This window comes from Peromyscus leucopus, chromosome 6 (genome assembly GCF_004664715.2).
Source record: "Peromyscus leucopus breed LL Stock chromosome 6, UCI_PerLeu_2.1, whole genome shotgun sequence".
Taxonomy (NCBI): Eukaryota; Metazoa; Chordata; class Mammalia; order Rodentia; family Cricetidae; genus Peromyscus; species Peromyscus leucopus.
The window spans coordinates 79,951,851-79,963,762 of NC_051068.1; the positions used below are offsets into that span (position 1 = coordinate 79,951,851).

Sequence of the window (11,912 nt, forward strand, 5' to 3'; positions counted from 1 at the left end):
GGGGTGGCTTGGGAAAGAGGGCTTGGGGTGTGGGAGGAGGGGGGATCTGTGGATAATATGTGGAGTGAGTAGAAAATTTCATAATAAAGAAAAATGAAAGAAAAAAAGTAAAAAACAAAAAAAAATTACCTAGACTCTTATTTACAAATTTGAATTACCTTTCTCATAAAATACTTTCTCATTATGAGTCATATAAAAATTAAATCTTACAAGGAACCCTAAAAATCTAACCCAATGTCTCATTTTATTGAAAAAGCTGGGTTTGGAGAGGTTAGATGACTGTTCAAGGTATCAAAGTAGGTAGAATGTCTTCATCAGGACAAGTTTTCTTTTAATGATACAAATTCCCAACTGACTTCACAGAAAACCTGTGTGCATGGTTCCTAACATTATGTGGCCACATGCCTGACTGAAGGTTTCTAGCAAAATGTCCCCCGCCACACATACACAGTAAGCTACGCACAAGTGGTAGTGAATGTCTCCCACTTTCACCTCAGCAGGTAAATGGAAACAGCTGCTATCAGCCCACTTTCAGAGTGCCTCAGATTTCTAAAGCTTTAATTCATAAACTTGCTATTGGGATTTGGGAGGTTTTTGTTTTCCATTTACTGAGTGTATGGAATACAGAGTGTGCTCCTGGCAGTCAGTGGACAACTCCTTCCATGAAGATCAAAGTCAGGTCATCAAGCTTGGTGACAAGTGGCAAGTGTGCTTACCAGCTCTCTCTGCAGCCCTGTAACTACGTGAAGCTTAAATTAGGCATTCAGTGTTAACATTTACAGAGATCTTGAGGAAGCCTGCTCCTCTGGATAACTCTAAGAATGCACATTATTCTTGGAGTAACTAAAAGTAATTTTCTATCAAAAAAAAAAAAGGCAAACACAAAACAAACCTAGAGAGAATCCAATTAATTTCAAGACTAATGGTAGCCTCCTCCCTAATTAGGATGCAGTAGTGTATCCTAATTAAAATCCCCTAGCAATGACAAACTATGAAGTTGGCTCTGTTGTAGGGGAAAGGATAGAAAGAGGTAAGTTCAATTACATAGTAATGACAGGATCTTATTTAAGTGTATAATTAAAATCTCTATTATCTTAGTAATATATTGGACTTAATCTAGGCTTGCCAAATTATTTCATCTAACTTCACAAGTATAGTATTGACTTTTCTGTATACGACTGACTATGCCAAATCACAGAAATTCAAGCTAAACTGTAACTGTCGAGTTTTCTCTCCGGGTCCCACCAAGCCCCGGCAGTCCGACAGCCCACTTATAAAATAAACACACACTTATATTATTTAAACTGTTTGGCCTAATGGCTCAGGCTTCTAGCTATCTAGTTCTTACATCTTAAATTAATCCATTTCTATAAATCTATACCTTGCCATGTGGCTCGTGGCTTACTGGTATCTTCACATGCTGCTTGTCGTGGCGGTGGCTGGCAGTGTCTCCCTCCGCCTTCCTGTTCTCTCCATTCTCCTGTTAATCCCACCTATACTTCCTGCCTGGCCACTGGCCAATCAGTGTTTTATTTATTGGCCAATCAGAGCAACACATTTGACATACAGACCATCCCACAGCACTGAACACTGTAAGACTATATCCCAGGGATGTTCCACATTAAATGAAAATGGCTGTGGGTGTTTGCTGACACTAGTGTAAAGCGTCTATCTATACTGCTAAATATGTACATAGCGAAGAACTTTCCTTTCTTAAAGTGAATAATTTCCCAATACATAAGGGATTCTCTCACCTAAAATCTATTTCTCAGCAAAATCGGACCAAAAAGTTTAATGATAAAAGAACATTTAGCCTCTAATTATAACTTTTCTAAATCATAATTTGTAGAGGCACTACCAGTTCTGAAAAATGATAGCTCCTCTTAGAGATCCTAGCATTCAAGAAGGAAAAAAAAACTCTTTAGCACAGATTAACGATATTATGACATACTATCGGAAGAGTCAGAACAGAATGAACTAATCTTCTAGCAAACACTCAACACTAAGAGCTAGAACTTTTCATTAGCCTACCATCAGAACTAGCAAGTCCACATCTATGCATCTCACATCAAGTCTCAACCTGGGTTGCATAGATGGACTTCAGATGACCCAGGAGCCCTCTGAAATTTTGTTCACAATTCCACTTACGGAATGAGAAATGTTCTTGGGTCGACCTATCTATGGCTTCTAAGAGACTCATTTAGAACACAAGAAGCAACAAGAAGCTGCCCCTTCTGTGAGCAGCAGAAGGCAGCCACAAGATGACACTGACCTACTTAACACAGTGAAACGTGGGCAGCCTCCACAGCTTCTTCAGGAAGATGAACAGAAAGCATCCAGAACATTCACCTAAATCTGTTTTTACAACTAACGAAACTACCACTGGAAGCAGAGAACATTTATATTCCTTCCTGCCTAATACTCAAAGATCCACCATGATCAAATTCCCATGAGAATTCAATACAGAAATGTAGTGCAATCCTTTTGTAAGGAAGTCCACAGAATAACATTACATTCAAATTTTAACTTTTTATTTTTTTTTTAAGTAAGGAGTGCCATATGTCACCTTTTAAAAGGCTTCTTTTGGGAACAGTCTACATGAAGACCTTGGGGGTCTTTAGATCCAAGTTCTAAAAATTCTCTTGCAAGTCTGATGGAATTGAAAAAAAAGAATATTCCTGGACCAAGTCAAAAGAATCTGAAAAATAGTTGTGTCCCAGTAGAAAGCCTCAGAGTCCTCTCAAGTTCCTCCAAAATGCCACCATACCCCACTTGCTCTAGGTGAAGAATGTATATCCAATTATGTGTTGACAGTCAATGGTTTCAGGCACATCCTAACATCACTGGTTACTACGCATCATTTCTTGTAGATAAACTGTATTCATATGGTAGGCAGCCATCCAACTTGGATGTCTCTGAGCATTCCAATAGTATGAGTGGGAAGCAGCAGCATAATATTCCTGCCACGCCCTGTAATATGCTCTCCAGTATTCTTCATAATCCTGGTAGGTATCAGAAAAACTCGCATTTGTCTCCCTGTGACAGTCATACCAAGCCTCTTCCTGGGGTTCTGTCTGGACTCGGTAAGAGGAGCGCCGTGGCAGGTTTCTCCGACTCTGCTTACATCTTTGGTTAGCTCCTTCTTTATGCCTGGCCTTCACCTGGGTTTCAGGAGATTCTTGATACTCTGCTTGAGTTGGAGTATCATTTCCATTTAGAACTTGCTCCAAAGAGAGAGGTCCACCCACAGGTGTACATTCAGAGTCTTTCAACTGAGTGTCAGAAGAGCCTTCCAAGTAAGACTTATTGCCTTTGCTCTGAGAAGAAGTCCTTGAGCTGCAAGAATCGCTCTCACTCTCTGAGTCCCCAGATTGGCTACTACTCGCCAATATCTGTACTCTATCTTCAGGAAGTCTATTTCTCACAAAACCATTCTGAGGATTCACAGTCTGAGCCCCAGGCCCTGTGTAGTGTCGGATAATTTCCACAGGTTTTTCTAACCCCTCTTTAATATAGTGCTCATAATCCTCTACCAGTTCTGCAAAAGTCAAAGTGCACGGCTGATGGACTTTGAAGGAAGACAGGCAAGGAATCTTAGGGAGTGAGCCAGGTGAAGCTTCTTTGGCCTGCTGCTGGCTGCTACTGGAGGAGTCCTCAACAGTGGTCTGAACAGAACTCTTCACTTGCTCTTCCAGTTGTGTGGTACAGCCCAACTCTTCGGGTGGAACAGTCTTTTCGATGTTTCCACACTCTGAGTGGCTTTTCACAGGAAGCTTTTGTTTGCTGCTGTGTTTTGATTTGGCTGACACTGTAGATACAGAAGTATTTCTAGGGGAAGGTATTTGGTTACCAGGAATTCTTTGAGTTTGGAAGGCTCTCTCCAGTTTGTGAACTTGCTTTTTGGTGGACTGGGTAGGTGTGCTTGGTAAAATGCATGTATGCATCGCAGCTTTAACTTCCACATCCCAATCCAAGCATTCTTCCATCAGGCCGGGAGGAATGGGATCTATATAGAAAAGAAAGAATACGAATTAAAATTCTCAGCCCAGGCATGGTAGTGCACACCTTTAATCCTAGCACCCTGGGGGTAGAGGCAGGTGGATCTCTGTGAGTTAGCGGCCTGCCTGGTCTACATATCACAAATCAGGCCAGTCAGGGCTACACAGTAAGACACTGTCTCAAGAATAAAACTGCAAAGCCTATAGCTTTGGCTCTAATTCAGTAGAATACTTTTCATGTGTCAAATAGTTAGTTACTTATCTTCTCTACTTATCAGCTGTTAACACTTTTACTTAGCCTACATATTAGCATATACTTAAATGTCCTAATTACAAGACACCGATTAGCAACAGCATGTGGTGAGAATTAAATGAATTAACATATATACAGTAGACATAATAGACACTATGTGCTATTATTTTTAATATGCCTACCATCACTACAACTGTAAGAATGTCAAAACTTTTGATTCAAAAGGAAGCTAGGCATGGTGGTGCATGACTTTGATCCCAGCACTTGAGAGGCATCTCTGTAAGTTCGAGGCCAATCTGGTCTACATAGTGAGTATCAGGACAGAAAGAACTACAAAGAGACCCTGTCTCAAAATAAACAAACAAACAATAAATAAATAAAACCAGAAGAATGTCAAAAGGAAACAGAAACACACACCTGGTAAAGGGAGAAGGTTGATATTACATTTCTGGGCAATTTTCATCATCATATTTTCTTCTTCCCCCCTACAGCAGTAGGTCACTGTCAGTCCCAACGTTCCTGAGAGAATGGAGTGACATAGTAACTCATTTCCACAGAAACAACAGTCATCTCGTTAAAGCACTAAACTTCCTTTTCCTTACCAAAGCGGCCAGCTCTGCCAATCCGATGCATGTATGTCTCCCAGTCTAACGGCACATCCAGATTCACTACCAGATTCACCTTCTCAGCATCAATCCCACGGGAGGTCTTGAAGACAATTGTTTGTATTAATTACAGCATGGCTATCAATGTATGCTCTTCTCGTATAACCAGAAGTCAGATTTAAACAGGCAAATATTTAGGGTTTGGAGGGAAAAATTCTATTTCTAATGACTAACTAGGACTAAACTATTTCAAAAACAAATCTTAAACATTAAAGGCATTTTAAGAAAGCACCCCACACACACACTGGAAAGCTAATTTTTATGTCTGGCACCTGCTAGATACATGAACTAGGACGGCAATCTAGTGACAACACACATCAAGACCGACAGTCCCTCTGACCTCCCAGGAGCTTTACCAAGTCTGTAGAAATGAGGACTCTGCAATGAAACTGCTTCAGTTTAGCCATAGCGTCAAGGCGCTGATTCTGGTTCATGTTTCCTAGAGAGACCCAAACAAAGGCATTTTACAACTCCTAAGCAAGCCAGGTATGGTGGCACACACCTGCTATCTGTCATCCTAGCACTCCAGACTGAGGCAGAAAGAGAAAGAGTTCAAGGCCAGCCTAGACTCCATAAGATCCCCTCTCAAAAACAGCAACAAAAACTTAAGATATATTTATCAAATTCACAATAAGAAAGAATCATAATTCCCAGTCTTACTGTTTTAAATAAATACACCAACCAGTTAATTCTATCCTATGCAAATCTGAGTGCTAAAAATCTAAAGTTAGTATTTTTCAAAGTACAGTTTAGGTAATCAATTTGAAATTCAAAAATCAATTTTAAATGGTGACATTACGAAGTTTAACAAATACTTCTTAGGGGAAAAAGTTCTTACCAACTATTTACAAATCTTATTTTAAGACTCTGTATATGCCTGTGTCTATGTGTCTGACTGTAAATAGCTGCATGGTCCTATGCATTCAGAGGCCAGGAGAGGCCATCAGATCCCCAGGAGCAAAACCACCTGGCTTGTTATGTGGGTGGGTGCTGGAGTCCAAACTCCTGTGCACATGATTCCACAGGAAGTGCTTTTAACACTGAGTCCTCTCTATAGCCCACAAAGCTGGTTTTGAAATGTGATCTAGGGCTAAGCTAACAGCCCATTAGGAAATTAGTCTCCCTAGTATCTCATACTGAATATGTTCCAGCAAACAAGTTAAGAATCACAGTACAACATATAAAACTGAAAGGATCTCATTAACCAAAAATTCCTTTAAATTTTTTCTATTAATCCAGCAATTAATAAACTCTGTGGATAAAGTGAGTCACTTTTGCCTTCCATAGACCATTAAAGTCAATTCACCAGCTGGAGGTATAGCTTTAGAGGAGAGTACTTACCTAACACAGGAAAGACCAAGTCTGATGGTAGGGAGCAGAGAAGATACCTCAGCTAGTCTTAGCATGTTTTTCTATGACAGGGTCTTGCTATACCACTCACACTGGCCTTAATCTTAATATATTCAAATATGGCCTCAAGCCCATGACCTTCCTGCTCCAGCCTGGACAGCACATGGAATAACATAACCCTGCTTAAATTTTGCATTTTAATAATGACTTGATTATATGAAGAAACAAAATATCTTAAGACCATGAAGATAAATTTTCTTTTATAGAATTAAGTCCTTTGCAAATATAACTCAGAGACTTTAATTAAAGTATTTAAGAGTATTTAAGTATCTCTGATTACTGATTTTCTAAGTTGTTACTACAGACCAAGTTACTCCTTAAAAAAATTAAATTAAAAAAAAAATCCAGGAGACTGATATCAAATTCCAATGAAAAATAAGCCTGAATTTCCTTTATTATTAGTGCAACCTTACACTCATGAAACAATTCAAAAAGTGATGTTTTTTTCTTGATGTGGAAGGCTTCAAGGCAATACATTAAACAAAAACAAAGAGTTGGACTTGCCTGAAATGCATTCAGTAGGAAAACCTTTAGAAGAAAGGATATCAGCCAAATGTTGAGCTCTACAAGAAAAAAAAGAGATTTACAACTTTCAACTACTGCCTCATGCCTATTCTTTTGTTTGTTTTGTTTTATTTTGTTTGGTTGGTTTTTTTATGGTTTTTTGTTTTGTTTTGTTTGTTTTTCGAGACAGGGTTTCTCTGTGTAGCTTTGTGCCTTTCCTGGAACTCACTCTGTAGCCCAGGTTGGCCTCAAACTCACAGAGATCCGCCTGGCTCCGCCTCCCAAGTGCTGGGATTAAAGGCGTGCGCCACCACCGCCAGGCCTTTGTTTCTGTTTTTTTTAAGTTCCATGGATTAAGTTATATTACCTGCTGTGCAAATTAGAAAACACCAAGGCTTGATTAAATGGGATTCTACTGAAAAGTTCCTGTAAGTGCTGAGTCTTTTCCTCAAAAATCTTATGAGCCAAAGGGTAAGAATTGACAACTTGGTAGTACTGCTTCAAACCTACAAAGAAGTCAAAAGTCCCCAGTTAAAACAAACACATCTGATGAATTCCAATGGCAACTATGATGTGGTCATAGCCAATTAGACAAGGGAAGCTCCACAATGTCATACACTAATACTGTAAAATCTATACATACCTATGAGGCTTGGATCACTGGGATTCAATCTTACAAATGTGGGATCTCTCATATACCTTGTCAAAGCATTAGCCAAAAATTCAGGATAAGTAGCAGATACTGCCAACATCTGTTTACTGGCAGGTAAAGAAGAATAAATCCAACTGTAAATACAAGAAAACATAGACCATGAAAACTATGCAGACAGCAAACACCACCTGGAAAAACTACAGACAGACACTTAGACACACATTTTTCTAGTCAAGTTAGTTATCTTACTTTATTTGCTCCTGGAAGCTGCCTTCTTCTAAGAGCTTGTCTGCTTCATCAAGAATAAAGAGACGGATACTGCCCGGATTCAGGTAGTCAAGTTCTATGAGCTGTTTAATTCTTCCTATATGCCAGGAAAACAGCAAAGCCTGAAATACTTATGACATATCAAATCTGTGCAAACAAACCTCAGGAATGCTTTACTGTATTTATCCACAGGTGAATTTTATGCTGCTGAATTTCCTTACAGTGCACATTCACACACTAACTCACAATCTTAGTAATCTTAAATTCTCATCTTACCTGAATCCCTCACCCTACACACTTTTCATCCCTGATAAGTATGGAAAACAAACATCACTGCTATCAAAAGACATAAATGCTAAAACACTGAATTCTAGAGTCTGAGTGACTGACGAGCAAATTACCATCGAGAACAACAAAAGTCTCAATCCATGGCTTAGACAAGTTTCCTCAAAGTCATATCACATCTCAGAAGCCTAGCCCATGTGTACTTTCAAACATGCTTTAGAATGGAGATGAACAGGTTCTGTTGATAATCCAGCCACATGTCTCACTGGTCTAATGTTCTTCACTTCTAGTGAAAGTCATTATTCTCATCATCAAAGACTCCCATCCAGTGTTCAATTCCTCAAGAACTTCAGCTACCAACAGGTATTAATAACTTACCAGGAGATCCAACAGCAATATGACACTTTTTAAGTCTGGTTTTGTCTTGAGATAATGGAGTTCCTCCAATAAAGACATGACATTCTAACCCTTCCATTTTTATTCCAATGGAAGTAATTACAGAATGTATCTGAACAGCAATTTCTCTTGTGGGAGCCAATATCAAAATCTAAAATAAATTGTAAAATATTACTTTAACAAGTCAGAGGAATACATATAAGTGATGCATTCATTGCATGCTGCACTACTTTTCATTTTAAGACAAGAGAAAATATTCCATTTATTTACTAAGTTAATTTATTTTTTTTCTTTCCTTTTTTTTTTTTTTTTTTAATTTTTCGAGACAGGGTTTCTCTGTGAATCAGTTCTGGCTGTCCTGGAACTCACTCTGTAGACCAGGCTGGCCTTGAACTCACAGTCACAGAGACCCACCTGCCTCTGCCTCCTAAGTGCTGGGATTAAAGGCGTGCGCCACCACTGCCCGGCTTACTCAGTTAATTATTAAGAACCTACTATATGGGAGAAAACATACAAGTTGTAAAGAATTTCTCTCTTGGCACTCTGGTTATAATATAAACAAAAAAATATATACATGTAATAGCAAGTAATAAAAAGTATGATTAAAAAAATCAAATAGGGAAAAAAGAAAGACCTGACAAGGGAAGTCATTTTAAACGGGGTGATCAGAAAGCCCGTCTGAAGTGAGGTGTGTTGGTGTACACCTGTGATTCCACCATGCTGAAAGAGATAATGGAGGACTGCCTCAAATTGAAAACTAGTCTATGTTGCAAGTTTCGGTCCATCTAAAACTATGGAGAGTGTGCCTTCCTCCAACAAACAAACAAAAAGAATTTTAAGAGCTCCATAAGGAAGTAACATTTGAGAAGAGCTAGTTGTGAGACATACCAGAAGAAAAGAAAAAGTAAATTCAAAGGCCTTAAGATACACATGAGGAACAGCAAAAAGGCCCACGTATGAGATAAATTTTAAGAGGAATCTATCTCAGAGCTAACTCCGAAGGTTAGGTCCCAAAGGCCATGAGAGTCACACATAGTAAAAACTGCAATATAACAACTGGAGAACATACATGTTGTCACTGTAAGAATATACTGCTTGAGCCGGGCAGTGGTGGCGCACACCTTTAATCCCAGCACTTGGGAGGCAGAGCCAGGTGGATCTCTGTGACTTCACGGCCAAGCCCGGGCTACAGATTGAGTTCCAGGAAAGGCACAAAGCTACACAGAGAAATCCTGTCTCAAAAAACCAAACCAAACAAACAAAATACTGTTTGGAAAAAAAAAAAAAAAAGACTAGGAAATAATAAAAATGTTTTTTTAAAGTCCATCCCTTAACTCTGGGTACACACCACACACGGGGTTCTCTGGTACTTTGATCTCTTTTTTTCTGAAATTTCCCAACTTAAAAAAATTATGTAGTGTTACTTTGATACACACACACACATTCAATAATATCAAAAACCTTAACTAAAATATGAATTTTACTTAGGTTTAGGATTTGGTATGCTGCCAAATATCACAAGCCAAAACTCTCAAACACAGCCTAATTTACAAATAGACCAGTCACTGTCCTTAAGAAGTATTTCAGTATCTCCCAGAATTTGGTAGATACAGAACTCAAAAAGGTTCCTAGACAACAAGGGCACACCTTGAATCCCAGCACTTGGGAGGCAGAAGCAGGAGGATCTCTGTGAATTCCAGAGCAAGTTTCAGGACAGCCAAGGCTACACAGAGAAACCCTCTAGAAAAACAAAACAAACAATAAACCCAACCACACGAAGTGCTGCCATAGCATATTATATAAACCAAAACTTGTACCTTCTATGTCTAACCCCAATCTAGTACGGAAAGTTTTTAATTGCATGATGATTTTACAAGTTTTTTTATTGCATAATGATTTTAATTGACACATATTCAAGATGTAATTACAGAAAATTCCAAATTTAAAAAACTGATATTCACTTCTGTAATTTTCATATGGTTTGGCTCCCATTCAAACTCACCATCTGTGAGGAGTTCAGTTTTTCCTAAGTCTAGCTAGTGTCCACGTGCTACACACACCCCTCTGAGTGTGGATCCTCTGAGTTAAACTCACCTGAGTACTACAGTTTTCAAGAATAAGAGAGTCCAGAGCAATGGTGGAGAATACACAAGTTTTCCCAGTGCCAGACTTAGCTTGAACAATCAAATCTGAGGAAGAAAAAAAATATATCGTTAGCTAGATTCACTGAAGCAACTAGACACCGATACGCGATCAGGGAACGACCAGGTTCTCTCCTAAGACCACCTAGCTGTCATCTGCATTTTTTTTTTGTTGACTCTCAAACGCGAACGAGGCGTGCCTGGCCCCTCAACCAACCACCGAGCCATTTCCCCGGGCCCCGAGTCCCCGAATCTCTTAACCGCTGATCTTCTCCAACTTGGACTCCGTGCGACAAAGTCAATGGCGCGCCTAGAGCCTCGCCGAGCCCCGCAACGGCGCGGACCCGGAGCCCTCGCGGGCCACGCCGCCCCGTCCCCCGGCTGACCCCGGCCCTCACCGAGCCCGCAGCGCCCCAGCGGGATGGCCTTGAGCTGCACGGGAGACGGCCTCTCGAAACCGGCCGCCCGCAGCCCCTCCAGCACCGGCCGCGACAGGAGCAGCGACTCGAAATCCGCGGGCTCCGCCAGCACCACGTCCCCCGTCCGCGTCCGCGGCCCGCCGATGTCGTGAGCCGTCCGCAGGCTCCACGGGGCGCTGGGAGCCGGCTCCGCAGCCGGCGCCGGCCCGGCCACACGCTCGGCCGCCATAGCGGTCTCCGCGGTTGTCAAGGCCGCCGGGGCTTCAAAAGCCGCCGCCATGGTAGCCGCGCCTCCAGATCTCGCGATGTTTAGCGTTGAGGCGGGGCTCCTGGGAGCGAGAAGAGGAAAAACTTTATTGTCACTTTCCCCGAGGAGACACGAACACACCTGGCCTGGAAGTGGAGGGGAGGAACGGAAGTCGGAGGCTGACACGCTGTAGGAGTGGCGGGGAAAAAAAAAATGTAGCCTGAGGAAGAGGCGGGAAGAGCGAAGGAAGATGAGGACTACCAGTGTTGCCGCCTGCGGCCTGCAGAGGGCGTCGCGTGCCCGCGGTGGGCGCCGCCCGCCTCCCGCGGCTCTGACGGACGGGCTGCGCGGCGCTGGCTGCTCCGGAACCCGGCGCTCCGGGCGCGCTTTGTGACGCACCGCGCGCGCGTCAGTCTCGGCCGCCGCGCTGGGGTCAGCTGCCCGGGTCTAGCCCAAGTCTTCGCTCTCCGCACCCTTTCCCGCTGTCCCTCGGTGCCCGCAGACAGCGCCCCGGAACACGGCCAGACGGGGTTTACCGCGCTAGCACCGCCCTGTCACGTCGGTGCCCCGGCCCCTTAGCACAGTGCGGGGTGCGTGACCGGAGCCTCATAGCATCTCCAAGTGGAAGCCTAACTGGACTGCCAAGTCCCAGGCTCCGCTTGAGCGCTCTCTTGA

The 11,912-nt window shown here is 42.0% G+C and overlaps 1 protein-coding gene across 1 annotated transcript; it reads right to left on the reverse strand.

Moving 5' to 3' along the window:
* Positions 1 to 2,509: 2,509 nt before the first annotated feature.
* Ddx20 (DEAD-box helicase 20) lies at positions 2,510 to 11,567 on the reverse strand. Its single transcript, XM_028889944.2, has 12 exons — positions 11,499 to 11,567; positions 10,970 to 11,319; positions 10,525 to 10,619; positions 8,413 to 8,581; positions 7,732 to 7,846; positions 7,474 to 7,616; positions 7,198 to 7,336; positions 6,831 to 6,889; positions 5,273 to 5,355; positions 4,854 to 4,959; positions 4,669 to 4,770; positions 2,510 to 4,006 (listed from the first exon to the last, which is right to left on the reverse strand). Exons 2-12 carry the CDS (start codon positions 11,268 to 11,270, stop codon positions 2,841 to 2,843), a joined length of 2,478 nt encoding a protein of 825 aa, XP_028745777.1. The 5' UTR covers positions 11,271 to 11,319; positions 11,499 to 11,567; the 3' UTR covers positions 2,510 to 2,840.
* Positions 11,568 to 11,912: the final 345 nt, after the last annotated feature.